The 23,698-nt window shown below is 33.3% G+C and overlaps 2 protein-coding genes across 10 annotated transcripts; one reads left to right on the top strand and one right to left on the bottom strand.

The window, feature by feature from the left end:
• The first annotated feature begins 3,204 nt into the window (after positions 1 to 3,204).
• GA2OX8 (gibberellin 2-oxidase 8) lies at positions 3,205 to 11,162 on the top strand. 9 transcript variants are annotated; one of them, XM_086449323.1, is made up of 6 exons: positions 3,346 to 3,550; positions 3,847 to 3,933; positions 4,905 to 5,030; positions 5,190 to 5,662; positions 9,470 to 9,791; positions 10,693 to 11,162. In XM_086449323.1, exons 3-6 carry the CDS (start codon positions 5,004 to 5,006, stop codon positions 10,921 to 10,923), a joined length of 1,053 nt encoding a protein of 350 aa, XP_086305449.1. In that variant the 5' UTR covers positions 3,346 to 3,550; positions 3,847 to 3,933; positions 4,905 to 5,003; the 3' UTR covers positions 10,924 to 11,162. The 9 variants fall into 9 exon arrangements, with proteins under 9 accessions (XP_086305495.1, XP_086305470.1, XP_086305449.1 ...); XM_086449344.1 differs by lacking the exons at positions 3,346 to 3,550; positions 4,905 to 5,030 and adding an exon at positions 3,284 to 3,339; XM_086449354.1 differs by lacking the exon at positions 4,905 to 5,030.
• A 5,069-nt stretch (positions 11,163 to 16,231) lies between these two features.
• On the bottom strand, positions 16,232 to 22,089 carry LOC147411509 (uncharacterized). Its single transcript, XM_086449300.1, has 5 exons — positions 21,869 to 22,089; positions 21,597 to 21,778; positions 21,198 to 21,303; positions 18,042 to 18,240; positions 16,232 to 16,845 (listed from the first exon to the last, which is right to left on the bottom strand). Exons 2-5 carry the CDS (start codon positions 21,726 to 21,728, stop codon positions 16,758 to 16,760), a joined length of 525 nt encoding a protein of 174 aa, XP_086305426.1. The 5' UTR covers positions 21,729 to 21,778; positions 21,869 to 22,089; the 3' UTR covers positions 16,232 to 16,757.
• Positions 22,090 to 23,698: the final 1,609 nt, after the last annotated feature.

The raw sequence follows: 23,698 nt of genomic DNA, 5'->3' as shown, positions 1-23,698 counted from the left end.
GATTGTAACCCGTCCTTTGTTCTAGCATCCAAGCTGTGACAGGTTAAGATGGCAATAATGAGTTAAAATCAACATAAATTTGGACATGTTACTACCAAGAAAGTTGAGGTAGAAACCAATCTCAAAAATATCTAGCAAAAAATTCAAGTCGAGCCTCTTAATACAAAAATTACTCATCAGAAGAAGGAAGCCGTTGTTGAATTAACTAAAGTAATTATGGCGGAGGAGTCCATGGTCAAACAAAAATCTTGCATTTAGTGGTTAAAAGAAGGTGTATACGAACACACAATTCTTCTATGCTTCAGTGACCTCTAATATTGTGAGAAATGATATTTATAAGTTGATTGATGATTAGGGGGCTTTTATTAGAGGTAAAGATCGTATTGGAGACTTTGATATTGATTATTTTTAGAAGGTATTTTTTTCTTCTTCTAATGCCCCTTGCCAGTCTATCCCCTTTAAAAATAAACTATCTTTGGATCAATCCAAATTTTTATCTAATCCAGTTTCTAGAAAAGAAATTACATATGTTGTTTTCTAATCCCTTCTTAATAAGGCCCCTAGTCCTTATGGGTTTTGTGTAGAATTTTTTACTTCCTTTTGGGTATTGTTAAGGAGGACTTCATTCGAGCTATTTTGAATTGTTTTTTCTTATGGGAAACTTCTTAGGGTATTGAATTCTACTCTTATTGTCCTTATTCCCAAAGAGAAAGATGCCAACATATTGGGTAGATTTAGACCTATTTCGCTTTGTAATTTTGTTTACAAAGTGATCACTAAAATCTTGGCTAATTAGCTTCCAAATCTTTTACCATCTATCATTAGTTTGAATCACTCGACTTTCATTAAATAAAGAAATATTTCTGATAATATTTTATTAGCTCATGAACTTTTTTGTAATTCCCATCTTGAATCGAGCTCTCCTTTTTCTCGATCAAAGTTGATTTAAAGAAAACTTATGAAATAAGTTAGATGATATTTCGTTTTGATTATCCTCAATCAATTGGGTTGTAATCAAATTTGGATTTCTTGGATTAGGGAATGCATTTCTACTCCTCAATTTTCAATTGTTCTAAATGGATCTTCATGTGGGTATTTTCCTAGTAAGTGTGGGTTAAGACAATGTGACCCTATATTTTTTCACTATTGTTATGGAAGTATTTTCTCGCATTTTTAAAGATAGAATTGAGAATGATCTTTTTCTATTCCGACCGAGAATAATCTTCCGCATATTTTTTATCTTATTTTTGTAGACGATGTCGTTCTTTTTTCTAAGAATAATGTTTATTCTGCGTCGAATATCAAAGTCCTCCTTGATGATTTTTTCAATATTTCTGACCTTCAAATTAATGTTGAGAAGATTAACTTATTTTTTTGTAGATTGTGTACTAACAAAAATCTTATTCTTCAAACCCTATCATTTAGAGAAGGAAATCTTCCAATTTGTTACTTAGGTCTTCTTTTGTTCTCTTTTCGCTTGACAATATTCATGTACTACCCATTGATTGAGAAAATTCAAAAACGTATCGAGGGTTGAAAATCAAAATTTTTATCTTTCACTAGTAGGCTTGAACTCATTAAATCAGTTCTATCCTCTTTTCAAATTTATTGGTCTTCCTATTTCTCATTGCCTATAGGAGTTTTTAATAAAATTGAATTTTTGTTGAATAATTTCGTTTGGAGTGGATCCTCTTCAAGAAAATCCTTGCATTCCATTAGTTGGTCTAAAGTTTGTCTGCCTTTTAAAGAAAGTGGACTTGGAATTAAAAGAATCAAAGATTAGAATACAATTGATCTCATGAAATTATTTTGGAAAATAATCAATAACAATAATATATAGAGTATATGGATGAGAAGGAAACATGTTAAGCATGATAATATTTGGAGATGTATCCCTCGAAAATATCGAGCATTCTGAGCCTAATGTTCTGCTCAACTATTTATCATATTTGGAGTAAGCGTAATCGTCGAATTTTTTATGATAAAGAGCTCAATAGGCAATAACAATGTAGATTAAATTTGACTAATGTTTGTGGTAAGCTTGAAGGTCTGAAGACATCAAGTATTGATATTCTAAATATTATTCAGATTAGGGGGTGCAAGGGAACGTTAAAAGCTAGAAACAGTCAAGTTATTCGATGGAGTCCTCCTTCAATGGGAATTATCAAGATGAATACAGATGGGTCACTTTTAGAAATAGGGGATGAATTTGGTTTTATTGCGAGAAACCATAATGGTGAAATGGTTACTTCTAGTTTTTGTCGATCAAATCATATGGATATAGTAGTTGTTGAAATGGAAGCGATTTACAAAGGCTTGAATCATCTTAGAATGAAAGGGTATTCAAATATAATTGTGAATTCAGAATCATTAATGGTTGTCCAAGATATTAAGGATGAATGAAATTCACCATGGAGATTAACAAACCTCGTTAGAGATATTAAAAACGTTATGCGATGTTTTAATTCGGTTGTGCTGGAATTTACTTGAAGGGAATCAAATAAAGTAACATATTGGTTGGCTAGAAGAGGAGCGTTAAATAATAACTTTTGTATTTTAGATTCTTCAAATGTTCCTATGGAACTGTATAATATCCTCCTAGAGGATCTCAATGTGTGTTATCATCGGTTCTAACTGCTATTAATATATCAAGGTGGGCCCCTTATAGTCTCAGCTTATCAATAAAGAAAAATCTTTTGACTCTAATTAAAATGTGCAACGAAGACTTACTGTATTAGCCAATCCCGATACTAATTTTAGTAGAATTGACCGAATAGTCCAATTAACATGTCGATGTGGAAGTCAAAGTTGGTCAGAGAAGGCACGTGAGAGGTAGTCCCACCACTAGCAGCCACGGAAGTGCCGACATGGACTCCATGCTACAATTGGGTATAGTAACTAATCATGTGCTCTGTTTGGGGAGAGAGACAGAAAGAGAGAAAGAGAGAGAAGGGTGAGAGAGACTTGGAGAAATGAGAACCAAATGAAAAGGAGTACACACCCTAGGTTGGTCGTTGGTGTGGTGAGAGAGACTTGGATAAATGAGAGCCAAATGTAAGGAGTACACTTTGTACTAGTATACAGTATACACCAAAGTCCCCCCCAACCTCCATTGCTAAAAAAAAAAAAAAAAAAAATCCCAACTAAATTTGTCTGATAACATTAAGAGACGCGTGTTCTACGCTTCAACCAGAGACTTTTCTTATCGCCCCGAGTCTTCATTTTCTTCTCATTGCCTCATTAATGATTGATTTCTTCCTTATAAATATCTCCGATATCAAATCTTCATGAAAACTGCCTTCCATAACTCTTCACTTCTTTCCTCTCCTCTCCTCTCAAGTAAGTCACTCTCTCTTCTATTTTTTTTTCTCTTAAAACTCTTCTAATCTGACATGGGTTTTCGCTAATTTATGTTTTTAAAGTAACCAACCCCATACTACCATACTTAACCCAGTCCTCCTAGTTCATTAACCCACACCTTATTCTATCTCTCTCATATATATTCTGGATTTTTCCCACAAATTGCCAAAACTCCAATGTGGGCACTTACGTATGTCCTTCTCTTTGTTTACTATTTATTTATTTATTATTTTGTTTCTCTTTGTTTTGTTTGCTTCATTGACCATCATGGTCTTAGATCAACTATATAAAAATAATATAATCAGGTTTTTTTTTATATTTTATTTTATCATTTTGGGTGTATAACTGCATTAGTTATATCTAATATTGTCGACCGTCTCCTTCCTTTTAGCATGACAAGTCGCCATTTATTTATTTAAGTAGAAATTCCTTTGAAAAGCAGATATCGTGCTTATACTCTTAATTTCCAACAAAACTGTTTTTCAGCTAAAGACAACCACATGGAAACATTTCTTCAAGACCACGATGGAAGCTTTCCATGGCATTGTAGAAGCTCTAACTAAGACTTGACTGGTAATTAAGCCAATTAATTCTTAACTCATCTTATATTATTAAGATTTGATTAACAAATGATGGTTCAATTGGTCTAGCTCTTGTATTGTCATCACCACAGTCCATTTTTTTATTTATTTATAACAATCATGCTTGCCACTTGTCCTACTTATATGACCTTCCCTGTACTGTACTTCCTCTGGAAATCTAGCTGTCATGACCTGGGATCATTGAAAATACTGTGCCCCTCCCTCTCTCTCTCTCTCTCTCTCTCTCTCTCTCACTACGTCTGAAAACCCCCCATTTGCATACTTCTTTATGCTACAAACCAAAAACATCTTGATTGATGCATTTCATTTTAGTTTGTAAGTCCACGTCAGGGGGCACGAAATAGTAACTCACGTGGAAAAAAATTTTGGGGACAAGATCCACAATGTACTAACCCACCCAGAATTACACTCTGGTGCACCAACCAAGCAATACAGGACGGACCATATATCCTTTTCTCTAGTTGGGTCAACCAAACTGCTAGAATTGATGTTTCTTAAAAGATCTGAGTGACACTTGGCACAATCAACGGCATCAGATGAAAAGATGAAGTAAGCAGTGACGAAAGTTTTAAAGTGAGGCCCAGCATGGATTAGGGATTTGTCATTATCAGTTGAAGATCCTAAGTTGTTAAATTAACAGATGGATACGTGTCAGCTTTCAATTAGTTTGATAGCGTAGAATTCTACTTTGGTAACAGCAAATCTTTGCTCCCCAAAGCACGCGCCTTAGACTATCTATTTCTAAAGACTCAACCCAAAAAGGCGTTCACATTAATCCGTTACCCCACACGTTCATGTTAGTAAATATAAAGCTGTAAGCCTGTATTCTTGTAATTTTCATGATAGAATTATTCTGCAGTCCATTTCAGCTGGTCAAAACTTTGTCCAGCTGCACTTTGCATTCTTACCATCTGTATTTAGTAATTCATACTGTTTTTACAGCTCAATGATCTGCTGGACCAATTGAATCCAGCGCTCTCTTGACGATGAAAACTTAAGATCTTCTTTGTAAAACTCTCTGAGATTCCAAGAAATATTACGATGATGAGCAATCGATTTCATAACAAAGTACGAAACTAAAATGCTTTTAACGTTTTCATCGAAGACGATAAGATTAGAAACAAAAGAAAACCCATATTTCCAAAATCTTTTCTGTCTCTACTGTCACAAACGTCTTAGCTACATTTTAACCTAATCTCTTCTTCTTTGCTTGTTTTCTTCTCTCAGCCGCTAAACATGGAATCAGACCCACCATTTCAAAAGGCTTACAAGACCCTTTTCAAGGAGACATCAACCCTTCAAGGAGATGATTCAGTGAAACCGAATTACAATAAAAATTTCCGAGTCGAGGAATGTGATCTCCCTTTGATTGATCTTAGCCGTTTAAATCTCTGTAGTAAAAAGAGAGAAGAGTGCAAGAGAGAGATAGCTGAAGCTTCTAAAGAGTGGGGTTTCTTTCAAGTTGTGAATCATGGAATTTCTCGTGAGATTTTGGATAGAATGCGTGGAGAGCAGGTGAAGGTGTTTGGTCAGCCGTTCGATAAGAAATCTAAAGAGAAGCTTTTGAATTTCTCGGCTGATAGTTACCGTTGGGGGACTCCAACGGCTACTAGTTTGAGGGATTTCTCGTGGTCAGAAGCGTTTCATATCCCTTTGACTGATATTTGGGGATCGGGAGGAAAAGTCAACAACACCCTCAGGTACGGAAGTTGTAGATTTTCTCTTTCTTTTATGTGGTTTTGTTGTTGTTTTCTTATGCTCTAGTCTAACGTGCGCACCTAGCGTCCAACCAATATAACGAGGTTAAGACCTAAGACCATGGTTTCAAAACTCAATTTGGCACATGCTTTTAAAACTCAATTTCGCGTCCGGTCTCGTCCAGGCCCGATACTGAGTTGTCTTGAATGAGTTTTTTGATAAATTTGAGACGTCTTGTGAGATAATTAATAAAATTGAACATAAATTCTAAATTTCGATCAAAAAATGACTTTGTGAGTTGGTCTTGTTCAGCTCCAATACCAAGTTAACTCGGGCGATATTTCTCGATTTTGACGAGTTTAAAAATCATGATTTGACGTCATGGATGAGACAATCCATTTAACTTGATTTATAATTATTGATTTACATATATTTAAATTAAAATAATTATAATTTTTTAATGAAATAAGATAGATTAAAATATATTTAATTATAAAATATTATTTTAATATATATAATAAATATTTAAATTCTAATTTTTTTAATCAAAATCAACAAAAATCCTAATTGACTCGTCCAAGTTTTATAGACTTGAATGAGATTTTCAAAATATCATCAGAGGCATCTCATTTATCTCATGAGAAGATATGAATGTTGAGACACATCATATATCTGTATCATTGCTGAACGAGATCAAGATGACTCAGTCAAGTCCTCTTGGTCTTGGATGAGATTTAAAACCATGGCTAAGATTGGGTCAAACACGTTCTCTTGGTGATATGATCACTTTAGCAAATGACCCTTGGGAACAACTAATGTGCCCATGTAGATATTTGAGTCTTCCTAACCAACCCCAACCAATAGAGTTCTAGGCCACCATAGGAGATAAGAAGAAAAAAATAGCGGTGTTAAATGGGTCAATTCTAACACGATCTGTGTCTTATAGGGATTGTTAATTTTTTTGAATTTTGATTCTAATTGATTAGTTCTGATTTTTAAATTAATCAATGAAAGCATAATTCATAACCATCTAAAATTTTCTTTTTAAAACATTTCAACTCCTGATTCTCAATCAATTAAGTTCCAAAAGACCCGGTTCTAATTAATTCCAATAAAAAGGGAATCAGAACTATCTTATCAATTTTGATGCCAGTTAAATGGGTGCCATTAAAACCGTAGCAATTACATAGATTTCCTAAGAATCTAATACATGTTTCTTAGGGATCCATGGGAATCCCTAGGTTCATCCTCCCATATTTAGCTTTTTGTTTAATGGAAAATGTCAAAACATGTTTGGTGTTGGTATTCTCCAAGTGAGGTGATCACATGGTTTTTCTTCGATACGAGTTGGCATAAGGGTATACTTTTCATGTTATGTCAAAGAATAATGTCGTACAATTAATTAGACTTACTACTAGACATTGGGCTTACCATGAAAATAATTTAAAAATAGAGAGATTTTAGAAGTAGACAACCTCACATGCGTGAAACATACACCCATATGGGTCGCCACCTTGATCCACACGAAACTCTATGAGCGTGGCACGCTATACATCCAGCCATCAAGGAATGACGTTGCCTCCAAGGACACCATGTATACTTTCCACAACAAGCCTTGTTTAATGTCATTCTATTGGATATTTTGGGTGACCCTTATATAGTGAAAACCTATGTAAGTACAATCATAATTTATCTTCATTTTCTTCACAATTGGCATCATAGGTATTTTATTCCTAGTATTCTTCTATTCTCCTTGGGGAAATGTCTTGATAATAAATAAGAAAAGAATAGGGCCTACCCTCATTGAAATATTGAAAGTTTTGTTTTCACCTGCCTAGGGTTAGTTGAGATGGTAAAGGGTGACTTGATTTGCTCCCTATGTCATGATTTCTAGTCTCTACATGTCCCTCCACATAAATGTGACTACTTAAATACTATAACACGTGATATGGTGTTGGATGGTGGTGCTTGCGGTCCCAAGTAGATTAGTCTCACTCTCACCAAAAGTGGGGAGTACCTTTAGATTTAGAAAAGAAAAAAAAAAAAAACAAGTGGTTAATATTTTAGAAATAATTAAAAGTGTCTTGATAATATGACCTGCAAGGTGGCATACTCAATTGACTCCTTGATGTGGACAAAATTGAGAACCATAGACCTATACGCCTTGAGATACATTTTTATGAGGGAAGTGAAATTGTGTATCTCGAGATCTATGATTCTCAAATTTGTCATGTCAGGGAATTGATGGAATATGCCACCCAACAAATCACATTTTCACGACTCTAATTAAAATTCCAAATCATATCAAACTTGAGAAGACTTTCTTCTTAAATCTTTTTGAATAATGTTGAAGTGACCTCAAGATTGTACTTCATATCTCTACTTAAAAAATTCCACTCTTAGTCTGCAGTAGAATTTACACTACAAACATACACTCCAATTTAAATTTCAAATAATATCAAATTGGAGAAGACTATCCTTCTATTCTTTTTGAATAATATTGAGGTGACCACAAGATTGTACCTTACATCTCACGTTATTGACGTAGAAGTGTACAGGAATCATACATCGATTCGTGCTATTTAAAGTCAGACAGCCTCTCTGGTTGTTGTGGGGCCAATCACATTTCGAGCCCATCAGGTGTATGTGTACATGCATGGAAGCTTCCTCCTACACATCAGATCACCTCATTTATTACTTAAATACAATATTATGTCCCTTACACCCATACACGTACCATGTCCAGTATCTCCTTCTCTGAGCGGCCCAACAATGTTTCCTAACAGCTTACACATCAAGCCATGCTTGTTACAAAGGCCGTAAACCACGAATCTCCCTCTCCCAGGGATAAGATTCTCTCTTTGATGCGAAATTTTGTTTGGTTTCCATCTAATAATTAAAAATTTGCAGACTTTTGGATGGACAAACGTACTAACGTCCCATCAGATTCAATAGTGGTTCTCATTGCCCACCAGTAATTATTGGCAGGAAACTTCTATGGATGAAGACATTTATTTCTTTTTCTTATCGTGGTATCCCCACCCGAAGGGTGGGACTAATGGTCAAAAGCACCGTCCTCTTGAAAGGTCTTATATGCAATTGATTGCGTCAAGGACCAATTGAATCCTATAAAGTGACCCCACGAAATTCGTAATTTCGTAGGGTTTTAAACACTTGACCTATCCTTTTTGAAGAGTTTATGAAGGCTCAGTGTGCCACTAGGCAACCCTTTGGCGTTTAGAAATGTTATATACTCAATTTGTAATTGTAGTATTTTTTACACACATTATATTTTTATATTATTTAAAATAGATAAATTACTTCTAAATTTATATATTAGAAAAATCAGAATTAGAATCAAAAACCCAAATTTATAAATCCCTTTTTATTGGAATTGATTAGAGCCAGATCATTGGAATCTAATTGAATCAATTGTGAGCTGAAACCAATAAGATATATGAATCGCTATTGTTTAAGGAGAAAATCTTTGATGACTATAATTTCAGCAATTGAAATCGAAAGAACTAGAATCAATAAAATTCAATGTTGAAGGACTGAAATAGAACCACCCACTAACACACCCATAAATTAGAGCATGGAGGAAACACCCATATTTTGCCACACGTTTTTAAACCCATATTTTCGTCTGATGTACCACTTTTTTTTTCTAATTAATTTGCATGGGATTAATTCCCAGCCCTGCTTAATATGATATATATGTGCCTAGATTCCTGATTTATTACATTTTTTTCTCTCTCCTATAAATACACTATTTCTTAAGTATATTATGAACAATTAAAATGTTTCAGAATGACCGTCGAAGAGTTTGCAACAACAGTTTCAACATTGGCACATAATGTAGCTGAAATACTAGCAGAGAACTTGGGACATGAATCTACTTTCTTCTCAGAAAACTGCTTGCCAAATACTTGCTATCTTCGATTGAACAGATATCCACCATGCCCCATTTCTTCTGAGGTATTCGGGTTGATGCCACATACCGATAGTGACTTCCTCACTATATTGTATCAAGACCAGGTTGGTGGATTACAATTGGTGAAAGATGGGAGATGGATCACTGTTAAACCTAATCCAGATGCTCTCATTATTAATATTGGTGACTTATTTCAGGTATGTTTTTGTACCAATAATACCACTATATACCTGATTAGCAAAAAATGAAATAAATAAAAACTACTATATATATATATATATATATATATATATACCTCTGATAAATAAATTATTTCTTTGATTGTTGATTGCTAATTACTGGGACCTTAATAGGATTTAAATAGAAATAACTTCTCACTGATGGGCCCAGATCGAGTAAGTCTGGACTCTGGAGTAATGATTTTTGAATTTTATTAAAATTGACGAGCTAAAAATTAATGTGAATTACAAAGTAAACCTTAGAATAATGCACTTTTAAACAAATTTATATGTATTTTCTAAGACTATCGAATGTTGGACGTGCCCCAGGACTAGTCCTTGAACAAGTCCACAATGTATGGAGTGGGCAAAGCCCAGATATTGCGCTGGTCCGCTGTCTAAAGGGATACCTGATTTTAAAAAAAACAATTTTATTGAAATAAATCGATGGTTAAATCAGAATATGTTTAAGGAAATATAAAGAAACTTAGAAAAATCAAACACAAACCTAATAGAATCAAATTAAACAATCATTCTTGTTTACTTTAGGTAGACTTTGTAATGACGTTTCTTACTTTTAGTGTTATATGTTGCCCAAGATTTACAATAGGGCCCTTATGTAAGATTATTTTTTGTTTTTTTTTTCTCAAAATGTTTTCCACATAATGATTTTATTTGGTTTCACTTGTGTTGCATTTGAAAGAAACGTGGCTTAAGTAGCTTCAGATACTGAAAAGAGTGGCTGTGTTTTTTTTTTCTTCATATTTGTTAGTTACTTTTTCTTACAAAATAATGTGATGAGCCAATCATACACTGACAATGATACAATATATATATATTCTTGAAGTTTTAACATATTTCGTTATGGTCCGTTTTTCAGGCATGGAGCAGTGGTGTCTATAAGAGTGTCGAACACCGAGTAATGACAAATAGACACATGGAAAGGTTTTCGGTGGCGTATTTCTACTGTCCTTCATACGATACTGTCATACAGAGTTGCAACGAACCTTCGGTTTATAGAAAATTTAGCTTCAGAGAATTCAGACAACAAGTCCAAGAAGATGTTAGCAAAGTTGGATACAAAGTAGGGCTTCCCAGGTTTCTACTCTAAAAGACATCGCAATAAGATGTCTTTATAGTTCAATTACGTGAAAATTATATAAGTGTAAGTCGTAGAAAAGAAATTGTATAGGTGATATAGGAATTGCTAGGCCCAGGATAGTCTAAATCCAGGATAAGATATTATTCGCTTGTTGAGATGACGTGGATTGAGCATCCTTGGAGTCCACAATGTCCCTAACAAGTGGCTTTTTGTTTATGGTTCAATATAATTTTCACAATTTGTTTTCATCTTGTCCTTGGCTAGCCTATGGCTACCCCTGCATCCAAACAATGTCTTGCGATTCTATTGATCACTAATTATAGAAAATCAAATAACTTATGATTCGAACGACTCTTCCCTGACTACTTTAATCAGAAAAGTTCAATGACCATCCATTAATGTAGCATCCAAAAGCATGATCAGCTTGCACGGGGATGGAGAGCACAATAATTTAAGAACTTGAAAAAAAATAAAAATTTACCATTAATTGGATTTGGATGTTAAATCTTCGCGTTCAATGGCCATCCATTTCAATGCTTTTGATCGGGACCAAAAAAGGTATTTTCTTTTTTATTTTCTAAATTCTAATCTAGGGCAAGAAGTCTATGTGAGCTTTAGACCGATAGCTTGGTTGGTTTAATACATTGCGAAGCATATTTCAGATCGTGAGCTCAAGTCCTGCTTCCCATAAAATTATTATTTATTAGTAATTAATTATTGAACATATATTCTAATGATGGATGGTTCTTCTTAAGGGTGTCATTGGGTTCCCAATATATCTGAAATTGATTAATCGATTTTGAATCTATCATTATGGACCTGACCATTTTAGGGTTCGATTTTGGATAGTCTCAATAAATACTAACCAAGATATATCTTGAATTCAATTTACTTTAACTAAACTTAAAATATAAATAGAATATGAAGTCTTTAATTTTGACCTTCTCTCTAGGTAAGCATACATTCATCATCCACATTCTTATTCAATTTTAACAACAATAAATGATCCATAACATAAATTTCTAATTATTCTCAAAACTTTGATTTTCTTGAAGAATTCAGTGTTAATCTTAACTCTTAATTGAGGAATTAAAAGTTACATTGTTACTCTAAAAGATAATTGTCAGTTTTAGTTGAATACTAATATTTTTTTCTCATTAAAATATCTACCAATCTATAGGCCTGTCAATGGATAGCCGAAATCCGAATTCGAATTCGAATTCGAATTCGAAAAATCGGATATTATCCGAAATTTTCGGATATCGAATTCGGATTCGGATAGTTTTCAATATCCGATAGCATTTCGGATACGAATTCGGATATAGGTGAATTCGAATTCGATAATATCCGATTCGAAACTAATAGTTTTTTTTAAATATTTTTTTATATTTAAGTTTCGAAGTTCGAACTCTGGTTCTGTCGAACAGAACTCAGCCCGACAGGCGACAGCAACCTCTGCGGCTCTGCCTTCACCGTCTTCTACGGTTCTACCCTCTTCGATAGGCCTCCTCGACAGCCATCGCCTCGTCAACTCTCATCGGCAGTCATCGTCGTCTTCGCTCTTCAACCCTCATCGACAGCCATCGTCTTCAATGGTTCAACCCTGTCGGAATCTCTCTCAACGGCTCACCTTCTGCATCAGCGGCCATTGACATGTCGAATCGGCGTTAGTCTATGTTTGTCTCTCTCTCTCTCTCTCTCTCAAAAGCTTTTTACAGACTTTAGCCCAACAGCCGACAACCCTCATCGTCTTTCACGATCTCAACCCCTCGCGGTTATCGTCGGAATCTCTCTCAGCGGCTCACCTTGCGCATCGGCGTCCATGGATAGGCCGAATCGACGTCTGAATCTCTTTCTCCCTCTCTCTCAAAAGCTCACCGACATGGTGACATCGTCAGGTTAGGGTTTGGTTTTTTTTTTTTCGAATAAATTTTAGATAATTTCGAATAATGATTTCGGATAGTAACTTTCGGATTCGAATCGGATAATATCGGATATCCGATAATTTATTCGGATACGAATTCGAATATTGGTTAGTGGTATCCGATCGGATTCGAATTCGAATTCGGATATCACCAAAAAATTTCGGATTCGAATTCGGATATTGCACTATCCGATCGGATATCTATCCGTTGACAGGCCTACCAATCTATATATATATATATGGGGGCGGTTCAAGGGTCATATGAAAAAACAATGGTTTTTCAAAATAAGGGTTAGAGGTTTTGGATTGAGTTGATTTTTTGCAAGGATGGTCACTATGATGAAAAGATCATCCTCACAAAAAATCAGCTCAATCTGAAACTTCTAAATCCATCAAAAGTGATTTACAAATTAGTAACAAAAATTGACAAAAATTCAACGATCCATATTCTAAATCACTTTTAATGAGGTTAGAAGTTTCAGATTGGGCTGATTTTTTTTTAGATGATCTTTTCATCATAGAGATGGTCCTCACAAAAAATCAACTCAATCCGAAATTTCTAACCCATATTTTGAAAATTTATAAATATTACATTGTTTTTACATATGTTTTCTCATATGGCCCTTGAACTTGACCCTCTCTATATATATAGGGAAATGCTCAGCAACAAACATTTTGGCAAAATATTTTTCAAAATATGGGTTAGAGGTTTTGGAATGGACTGATTTTTTGTGAGGATGATCTCTACTATGAGGAGATCATCATCACCAAAAATCAGCCCATTCCAAAACTTCTAACCCATCAAAAATTGTTTACAAAAAATGGACGGTCCACAATTTTTCAACTTGTAAATGTGGGGCTAGAAGTTTTGGAATGGGCTAATTTTTGATGAGGATGATCTCCTCACCGTAGAGATCATCCTCACCAAAAATCAGCCCATTCCAAAACCTCTAACCCATGTTTTGAAAAATGTTTTGCCAAAATGTTTGTAGCTGAAAGGGACCCATATATATATATAAGGGCGGTTCAAGGGCCATATGTAAAAACATATGAAAAAACAATGGTTTTTCAAAATATGGGTTAGAGGTTTTGGATTGAACTGATTTTTTGCAAGGATGGTCACTATGATGAGAAGATCATCCTCACAAAAAATCAGCTCAATCAGAAACTTTTAAATCCATCAAAAGTGATTTACAAATTAATGACAAAAATTGACAAAAAATCGACGGTCCACATTCTAAATCACTTTTAATGGGGTTAGAAGTTTCAGATTGGACTGATTTTTTTTTTCAGATGATCTTCTCATCATAGAGATCATCCTCACAAAAAATCAGCTCAATCTAAAGTTTCTAACTCATATTTTAAAATTTTATTAATATTACATTGTTTTTACATATGTCCCTTGAACCTGACCCTATATATATAGGGTAGCGTTCAATGGCAAACTTTTTAGCAAACTTTTTGGCAAAACATAAGTTAGAGGTTTTAGAATGGGCTGATTTTTGGTGAGGATGATCTCTACGGTGAGGAGATCATCATCACCAAAAATCAGCCCATTCCAAAACTTCTAATGCCATAAAAAACAGTTTACAAAAAATGGACAGTCCACAATTTTTCAACTTGTAAACATGGGTTAGAAGTTTTGGAATGGGCTGATTTTTGGTGAGGATGATCTCCTCACCGTAGAGATCATCCTCACCAAAAATCAGCCTATTCCAAAACCTCTAACTCATGTTTTGATAAATGTTTTGCCAAAAAGTTGGCCATTGAACGCCCCATATATATATATATATATATATATATATATATATATATATATATATGTAGCGTTCAATGACCAACAGTTTGGCAAACACATTTTTCAAAACATGGGTTAGAGGTCTTGGAATGGGCTGATTTTTGGTGAGGATGATCTCTATGGTGAGGAGATCATCATCACTAAAAATCAGCCCATTCCAAAACTTCTAACCTCATCAAAAATGGTTTACAAAAAATGGACGGTTCACGATTTTTCAACTTGTAAAATCAGCTTAATCTAAAACTTCTAAATCCATCAAAAGTGATTTACAAATTATTGGCAATAATTGACAAAAATTGACAATCCACATCCTAAATCACTTTCAATGGGGTTAGAACTTTCAGATTTGACTGATTTTTTTTTTTTTCCGGATGATCTTCCCAGCATAGAGATCATCCTCACAAAAAATCAGCTCAATCCGAAACTTCTAACCCATATTTTGAAAATTTATTTATGTTACATTGTTTTTACATATATTTTTCCATATGTCCCAAGATCCGTTCCCATAGATATAAATCTCATGATCTCAAATCGGGAACGAAACAAATAAGAATCGGAGCTGATATTTCATTTAGATATATGGGGAATCCACCTGTTTGCAACCCTAGTTCTTCTACTTTAATGCTTTTAGATCAATTCCTTAATTATATTACGTATTGGACCTAGAAAATATCTGATATATAAGCATTAGATCGTTTTGTTGTTGTAATGAGTTTTGTTAAAGCTGAATATTAGGATCTAATTCCGTTATAATATCTGGGTCTCAAATGGAACAAATTCACCTTGATATACAAAATATAAATAAACTTCATATATTGAATTAGAAATATGTAATATAATTTACATTCTTTCTCATAATTTATCTGATCAGCCTCTTCCAATCAGCAAATTGGATCCTTCTCAGAGTCCAAATCCTTAATAAAGATTTCAAATTACTGGATCATAATAGATCAGATTTCGACCATGATCCAATCCAAATCACTATAACTTCTCCTTCAATAAGGATTTTTTTTTTTGTATAGTGTTTATATGAGAAAAATAATATGCTTAACCCCAATGGGCTAATAATAAAGGATCTGGGCTTTAAAATTTATCAGTTGGGATGATGGGTCCAGGTTCATACAATTGTTACTAGAGTTATGACTTGAGTCCAATAATGGGGATCATTGACCCATGGATGTATTACTTTTACCCCATAGTAGGGAGGGTTGATAACTTGATAGTTCCTTTCATTCTCTAGACTCAAGTGACATGGATGTAGTATAAACCTTTTTTTTATGTTCTATGAAACTTTTCTAGTGCCCACTAAACCAAAGAGATGAGTGATTGTTTGCTCACAAACCAACACCATTTTGACATGTGGCATTGATGACGTAAGTAATAAAAGGAAAATTTTATCTTCTCTGCTGCCCATGGTAAAAAATTGAAATTTCCTTATAAGATCTTGTTGCATTCAAAAATATGATCCAATACAAAAGTGTTGTAGAGGGTGAAATTCTACGAATTTCAAAAAAATACATAATAAAAAATTTTGGTTTTTTTTTTTAATTTTACCATAAGGTTTTTCATGAAATCTAAAAGGTTGTAGTGTTCGATTGCGAATATGAAAATCCACGTGGATCCCACAATACTTCTAAAGATTTGAAATCTAAAAATAAAGATTTCTCAGCAATGGATGTGCGGTGGTGTTGGTCTGTGAGCAAATTTGCCTAAGAAAAAAGTTTCCTTAGGGAATTTGTAGGGAACCATCTCAGTTGGTGGTACTTGTAATATCCGCTATTACAGACATAATAAATATGTGACTATAAAAATAAAAATGAAAAAGTAGACAACTGAGAACACATTATGTGGCGACTTCTTACAGATTATATATATATATATATATCTAAAAACATTCTTTCCCTTTCATCATCTCTCAAAAGCCCAAAAAGAGAGAAAGAAATAAAAAAGAATGGAAGAAGAGACATGGAAAGCCACTGAAGAAGAAACCATTCTCAATTATACTTCTTTTCTGTCTGCCTTTTGTTCTGTGTTCTACATTCTACTTTTAAAATCAAAGTCATTCCTTTTTTTTTTTGGTTTGTTTAGGGCCGGGAAGAAGGAATCTCTATGGGTGCAGTACTACTGTGCTTGAGGGATGTCGTCTCCACTACTGATTTTGGCCATCGAAAGAGTGAAATATATCAATATCATTGTTCCCATGCTTGACCTGACACCAATCCAACCCCACACACACAATTATTGACATGGTACAGTTCAAGGAATATGGACAATTATTGTCAATGTACATCTTGACAAGGTATAACCATCAATAAGAGTCGTGATAATCAATGTGATGAAGTGGTAAGGGCACAGAATCATAGATCTTTTTCTTTGGGATACACGAGGAAAAAGACAATACGGTAATATACCCTTATCACATCATCCATGTACAGACCATGTATTTTTTAGCTTTTAGACTAGGAAGGGCCATTTATGTAACCAAAATTGTTCTTATATTGGCTGTTGGCCCCCACTTCGATTGTTTTTCTACACACCAAGTTAAAATGTGTCACGATTGGTGACTTCTAGACATTAATACTAAGAGTCCTGATAATATGACTCGTCAAGTGGCATACTCAAATGACTCAATGATGTGGACAAGTTTAGGAACCTTAGATCTGTACGTCTCGGGATACACTTTTTATGTGAAAGTGTGATCTTGTATCTCGAGACATTCAGATATACCACATCCTAGCTTGTCACGTCATTGAGTCATTTGAGTATGCCACCTGGTGAGTCATATTATCACGACTCTAATATAATGGCTAAGTAATACTCCCATTAATTAATTATATCGGTTAAACATTGATGAGCTATATGTACTTAAGTCCAGACGTATTAACATTAGGGGTGCAACTTGGTTTAGTTTGAAGTCAAATTGGAATTGAACAGACATAAGTCAATTCTACTAAATAAGAATCAAAATCGAACCAAATTTCATTGGAATCAAACCAATTCAAATCGAATTAAAGTCGGTTTGGTTCGGTTCGATTCGATTCTACGAATTGCCAATGTTCTATAAATTGTAAATAATATTTTTTAATGAAAAAATAAACATAAAATTTCATACAATAAATCATAAATCTATGTCTTCACTCCTAAAATAAATCATAATAAGTATTATATAAATATATTGCATAAGAGTTCGATTCTCGATTATGTTTGGTTCTATATAAGTTTGATCCGAGACCCGAACAAAATTGATCGGTTCTCCATTTTCGTAATCCGGAATAGAACTGCAACTTATTCCAAACTGAACCTAACAACCCCTAAGCTATCGGTTTGGTTCGGTTCTTGGTTCGAACTGGAGCAAGTTGCACCACTAATTAACACACGTGGCATTGTGAGAGGAAGTTGACTTACAAGGTGGCGAAAAAGAAAAGGACCCTCTTAGGATCAACCATCCAAGCAGAGGAGCGGTGCTTGACGTATCTCCTGCATCTGCTGCTTTCAGCTGTGATCTTGATGGCCTCTGCGGTGGTTCCCATTCCTACCAAAGGTGATATTGGTGGGGTAACTGTTGACTTTTCAACGGAATTGCATTCCCCGATATGATGAGAACCTGCAGTTTTCTTCATAAGTTAGTACTGTAGTACTCTATAATATCCCCTACAACAAAGGAGAGAATATATATCCTGTACGTTTGGTCTGAAAATATGTCTTTATTCTCTTAATACATAAGTGGAGTCCACCTGATTTGATGGAAAAAGACAGCCAGACCAAAAAGATAGATAGATAGATTGATTGATAGGATGGACCAAGTCCCAACCATCCACAACACACAAAATAGTTGACCAAATACCGTCAGCTCCACCATGCGAGATATTTCAAAAGTCCTGCTAGTGCATGTGACCCCACCAATCTCTCTCAGTCCCTCTAAACGTTTTTTGTTTTTTGTTTTTTTTTCAAATAACACCCTTATACATATGGGCAGTAACTTGATTGCGCATTAGTGAACTTTTTATTTTTCTTTCTTCTAATATAGAAGTTTTTCAATAGTTTTTCAATCGTGATTATGGTTCATCATTTTGACGATTTGAGGTGATGAATGATAAATAATTAGGAATGATATGCTCATGATTTTGAAAATTTAGATGTAACTTTTAATTTATTTCAACAATTTACATTAATAAATAATGAAGGAAGCAAAAAACTCATAAATTTGAACATTTAATCATAACGTTTGATCCAATCGTTCATTTCATCAACTATAATACATATGCATTTTCAACACATTAATAATTGAAATATCGATTTCAATATTTTATTTTTTTCAAGCTCAACATACACATAATCCAAATCATTGACAGACAGACAATTTTTTTACTTTTATTTTTATTTCTATATCAACATTTGATAAAAATAAATAATATATGAAATGGTATTTTTCTTACATTAAACTTTTGTTAAAGTGAGGGGAAATTATAATATATATAAAAAAAAGAAAAAATCATTAATTGGATCATCAAGTTAGTGTCCAATTATTATTACATTGATGACTTGGTAAGTCAATGATGTAACATTCATTAATATGCTAGTCCAAATATAGTTTTGTAAACTATATTCAAACGCTAATCAATAAGAAATAGAATAGAGTAATGGTGATGTGGCCAATACCTTAGGTATGTGTTCTATCGTCTATTTAATGGTCACATGGGACCTCTAAAGAAAACTTAAGTGGTTGTTAGCGAAGGTCATCCACTTTAAGTTGTTATAAGAGCATGATCATTACGTGGTTACTATTTAAAAAAAGAACACTTTCCGCGCGCTTACAAACTCACACTAATAGTACTACCCCATCTATTTGTTTAAAACATTCTGTTAATGTCACTTTAGTTAAAGCATTCCAACAATGCTCTAACTAAAGTGAAGAACAATTTTTTTTTTTCAAAAAGTGAAAAATATTATTATAACTAACATAAAATTTGTTGATTGTTTCAGCATCTGAGAGCAAGGGTATGAGTTTTTCCATGAAATTTAGAAAGATTTTGTGTCGATTGCCAATGTGATAATCCATGTAGGTTCAACGGCCTTTAGTTAAGATTTGAAATCTTACTAAGTTAGTAAGAAAAATGTTTTTTTTTTTCATTTTTTAACATTAAAATAACTAGTCTTGAACACTCTAAATGTAGAGTCAAACCCCGCTCTTTATTTTAATATTTACTTCTAAAGAGTAGGTTGAAATCAATTTTTTCACCTTCCACTCTTTGAAATAAAGAAATAACAGACTTTAAAGAATTTGTTGGAGATGCTCTTATAGAAGGATTGTGTTATTTTAATAAATAAATTTTCCTTGCAAGTATTTCTTTTTTTCGATCTATACCATATTTTGATGAACAATTACATAATTTATTTAAAAAGTAAATTCAGATTTTTATGGACTTCTTAAGCCCTGATTGGTACCATGCAAATGATTTGCATCACTTTTAAACTGCAAACTATTTGCTGAAATTTGTATAGGGTTTAAGAGGTTCATGTAAATAATTTTCAGTACAAAAAAAATTCTGAATGTAACCAAACTTCTGTAAATTAGATTCCACCAAATCATTTACATTTGCAAATGATTTGTTTCGTATTAAATAGAGCTTTTATCTCAAATTCTTTTCATATTTTTCTTTTTCGAAAAGTTTAGCGTTTGTTGACGAAACATTACATGCACAAGAGAAGTACTTTGAAATTTAAATTTTTCAAAGAGATTTTAAAATTTTAATTATGCAATACATTTATAATTTATTCCAAAAAATCAAAATATGAATTATCTTGCATTCTTGCCCATAGGATGTTTACCAAAAATGGGTGAGTATTTTGTTGAAATTACCAGCCAAGACACCCTTTAAAAATAAATTTACCAAAAATAGCGCCTGTTTTACTGTAACTTTTGTGATTATATACTTTTACACCCCTCTTGTGAACTCCAAATAAAAGACCATTTTTATGAAAATGAAAACCTATATGGAAAGGTAATTTCATAAACCCATTTTTATGAAAATGAAAACCTATATGGAAAGGTAATTTCATAAACCCATTTTCATAAAAATAAATAAATAAATAACAAAATGGGTGTATATCCTTTTATGCCTGGCAAGTAATTTTGGAATCATACTTTGTCCCTTTTTGTACTCTTCTCTTGCCCATATCTATTTTCATGAAAAAAAAAAAAATTGACCTATTGCCACACAAACTTTTACTAAGAGAACCCCAAGATATGTGCCACTACTTCGTTTCATGTGAATTGGTGTGCTCTTAGAAAAAGTAGGTGTGGTAATAGAATCTCTCTTTTCATTCATCCCACACCTTTGAACTTCCAAGTTACAATTAATGGACTCTAAAAATCAAAGTTTGAATGAATTTCAGGCAATTCTTAAGAGTGGTTTTCAATCCAATTGATGAATAGAAAACTAAACCCAAATCATCAACAAGAGAATCCGATTCTTTTAATCATATAGTTTAACAAGTAAAGAAAAATGGAGTCTTGGTTTTGTAATTAATGAAAAATTCTAAAAAAGTAAAGAAAGGTACCATTAGATGATGTTCCATCTGAAGCAACGCCACCAGAAGCTAAGGTAGTTGTGATCCTTTCGCCTCTTTGAGACCCTTTTCGAGAAAGGTTTCTCTGCAATTTTACCTTCACAGACATAAAAAAAAAATCCCAAATAATTAATCTGTTTAATCTAATCCAAGTTAAAGAAGGTCTCTCCAAAATCAACATAAAAATCTAAAATTGAAATAATTTATTATTTTTATATTTTCTTAAATCATCATCAATTACAAAAGAAACAGGCCTCCTCTTTGTTTGGCTTTGGCATAGAATCTAACAAAACCGTTTTTCTTTTATAAATTAAATAAAATAAAGAAGATTAGATAAGAACAAACTTAAGAATAAAAATTAATAATTAAAAAACAAGGTAAATTTCTTACAGTAATCCTTGAATTTGAATTGGCGTCTTTTTCGGTTCCATTAGACAAGCTTTGTATGTCCACAACAAAGTTATCAGGCGTTTCGTTTTCATTTATGGCCGAAAAGCCTTCATCAAGACCAGGAATCGTCATTTTATTGATTCAAGCTCAGAAAAGAAATTCAGAAATTTGGTATCACAAACCTAAACCCAAACAGAACAAGAGAAAGGAAAACGTTAAGAAGGAAACTCAATAAAACAGTTATTCAAGAAGGAAAATCCATTAAAACCTACCGTTTCAAGAAGGAAAAATAGAGAGACGAAAGGGTAACTATATATGCGTAGCGAACGGGGCAGTTACTCTTGTTTCAGATAAACCAAAATCCCATTTATCGCTAATTGAAGATATCTATTATTTTAAAGAAAATAAATAGAATAAGAGATACGGAAGAATCAAGATCGTGAGAGTCAAGGAATAAAAATGGACTTCCCGTCTTTTTGCTATCTACTATTTCTAATCCTTCTATGCAATTTTTTCGTTTTGTTTTAAATTCTGACATTTTAACCCTCTGTTTCAAATTTCAACACATATTCATTATTTGTTTTTTTTTTTAAGAGAGATTTACCTTAACAGACCTGTGTTGCATTTTATTACAAAAGCCCCATCTGTGGTCTACAACTCCAATGGAACCTTACTTTATATAGTTTATTACCCACTAAACCCCGAAGGGTTGGCCCAGTGGCAAGACGAACCTTGATAAGCTTTTCAAGAAAAGTGGGTCAAGTGTATGAAATCCCACGAAACAATGAATTTCTTAAGGCTGCACTCGATTGATCGCTCAACCGGTTGCCCATAAGACTTTTTGAAGGGGTGGTGCGTGTGACCATAGGATTAGTTTGTTATCCACCAAACCTTACTTTAACGAGTTGGAAAATTCTGAATTAACATTGAAATGTACAATGTTTAAGACATTAATTGCTGATGTGGATATGCGTACGGCACCATGGATGCTATTCCTTTAAATTAGAGTGAAAAGCATCAATGGTTCTACAAGTACTTTCACGTCAGCAATGTGTGGAAAGATGTAAATTTCAATGTCACTTCAACATGACTAACAAATTTGTTACCCACCAAACCTTTGAGTGGGGATTAATGTTATAAAATTCAAATTGATGCAATTATTTTGTTACTCAACATACTTTAGAGTGGATGTTAATCGCATTAACTTCCGGCATCCAAAAACACGATTTGGTGCCACATGGTTATAAAGGACAAAATTCTAAGAATTACAACAACAACAACAACAACAACAACAAAATAAAAATAAAAACTAAAAAAAAAAAAAGTTAATTTTCACTATTTAATTTAAATTTTAAATTTAGGATTTTAGTAACCATTCATTTTCAACACCTTCGATCAAGCTCAAAAAGGATTTTGTCATGAAAATTTTCTTTTGAATATGAATTTTTCCATGAAATCTAGAAGGTTGTGATGTTGAATTATTAACTTGATAATCCATATGACCCTAATAACTCTTAGTAATATTTCAAATCTTACAAAATTAATCATACTAGCCTAATTTATAAAGTAAGGTATGTTTAGTAACAAACTTGATAATGTAAGGAAGTTTTTTTTTTAAATTGCAACAAGTAAATCTCTCAAAAAATTAAGGGTGAATTACCATTTCGTGAATTGAAATGAGTTATTTATGATTCCAGTTATAATTATTCATTTTAATTACCAAAATGTGAATGATCACGTTTTTGTTAATATATATATATATATATATATATATTAGAGCGATAATGAATTAGGTGTTTTTATAGTGCCTATTTCCAGTCACTTTAAACTTGTGAAATAGTCACTTTAAAAACTTCTGAATTCATTATTGTTTATATTTTGATAATTAAAATGAACAGTAAATCACAATCGTAAATTCGTCAAAAGTAGGTCATTTTTTTCGTAAATATCCCAAAAATTAATCAGAGATAAAGTAGATCAAATACTTATTTATTAAGCGAAAGATACATATATTTATGGGGTGGGTTTGGTAGGCAGTAGTTGAACTGACCTCTAACATCAACAACTTGGGTTTCGTCTTTTGTAAGGCTCGGAAACGGTTG

Source organism: Akebia trifoliata, chromosome 1, assembly GCF_017979445.1.
Source record: "Akebia trifoliata isolate Shusen 1 chromosome 1, ASM1797944v1, whole genome shotgun sequence".
Lineage (NCBI taxonomy): Eukaryota > Viridiplantae > Streptophyta > Magnoliopsida > Ranunculales > Lardizabalaceae > Akebia > Akebia trifoliata.
This window is presented reverse-complemented; position numbering and strand designations above follow the sequence as displayed.

Bases quoted from the DNA above. Each gene is read 5' to 3' on its own strand.
- GA2OX8 (XM_086449323.1), top strand. From the start codon at position 5,004: ATGATGAGCAATCGATTTCATAACAAA. The intron at 5,663-9,469 runs GTACGGAAGTTG...AAAATGTTTCAG, and splicing joins AAAGTCAACAACACCCTCAG to AATGACCGTCGAAGAGTTTG. The intron at 9,792-10,692 runs GTATGTTTTTGT...TCCGTTTTTCAG, and splicing joins ATATTGGTGACTTATTTCAG to GCATGGAGCAGTGGTGTCTA.
- LOC147411509 (XM_086449300.1), bottom strand. From the start codon at position 21,728: ATGACGATTCCTGGTCTTGATGAAGGCTTTTCGGCCATAAATGAAAAC. The intron at 21,304-21,596 runs GTAAGAAATTTA...ATGTCTGTGAAG, and splicing joins ATTCAAATTCAAGGATTACT to GTAAAATTGCAGAGAAACCT. The intron at 18,241-21,197 runs GTACCTTTCTTT...AGAAAACTGCAG, and splicing joins AGATGGAACATCATCTAATG to GTTCTCATCATATCGGGGAA.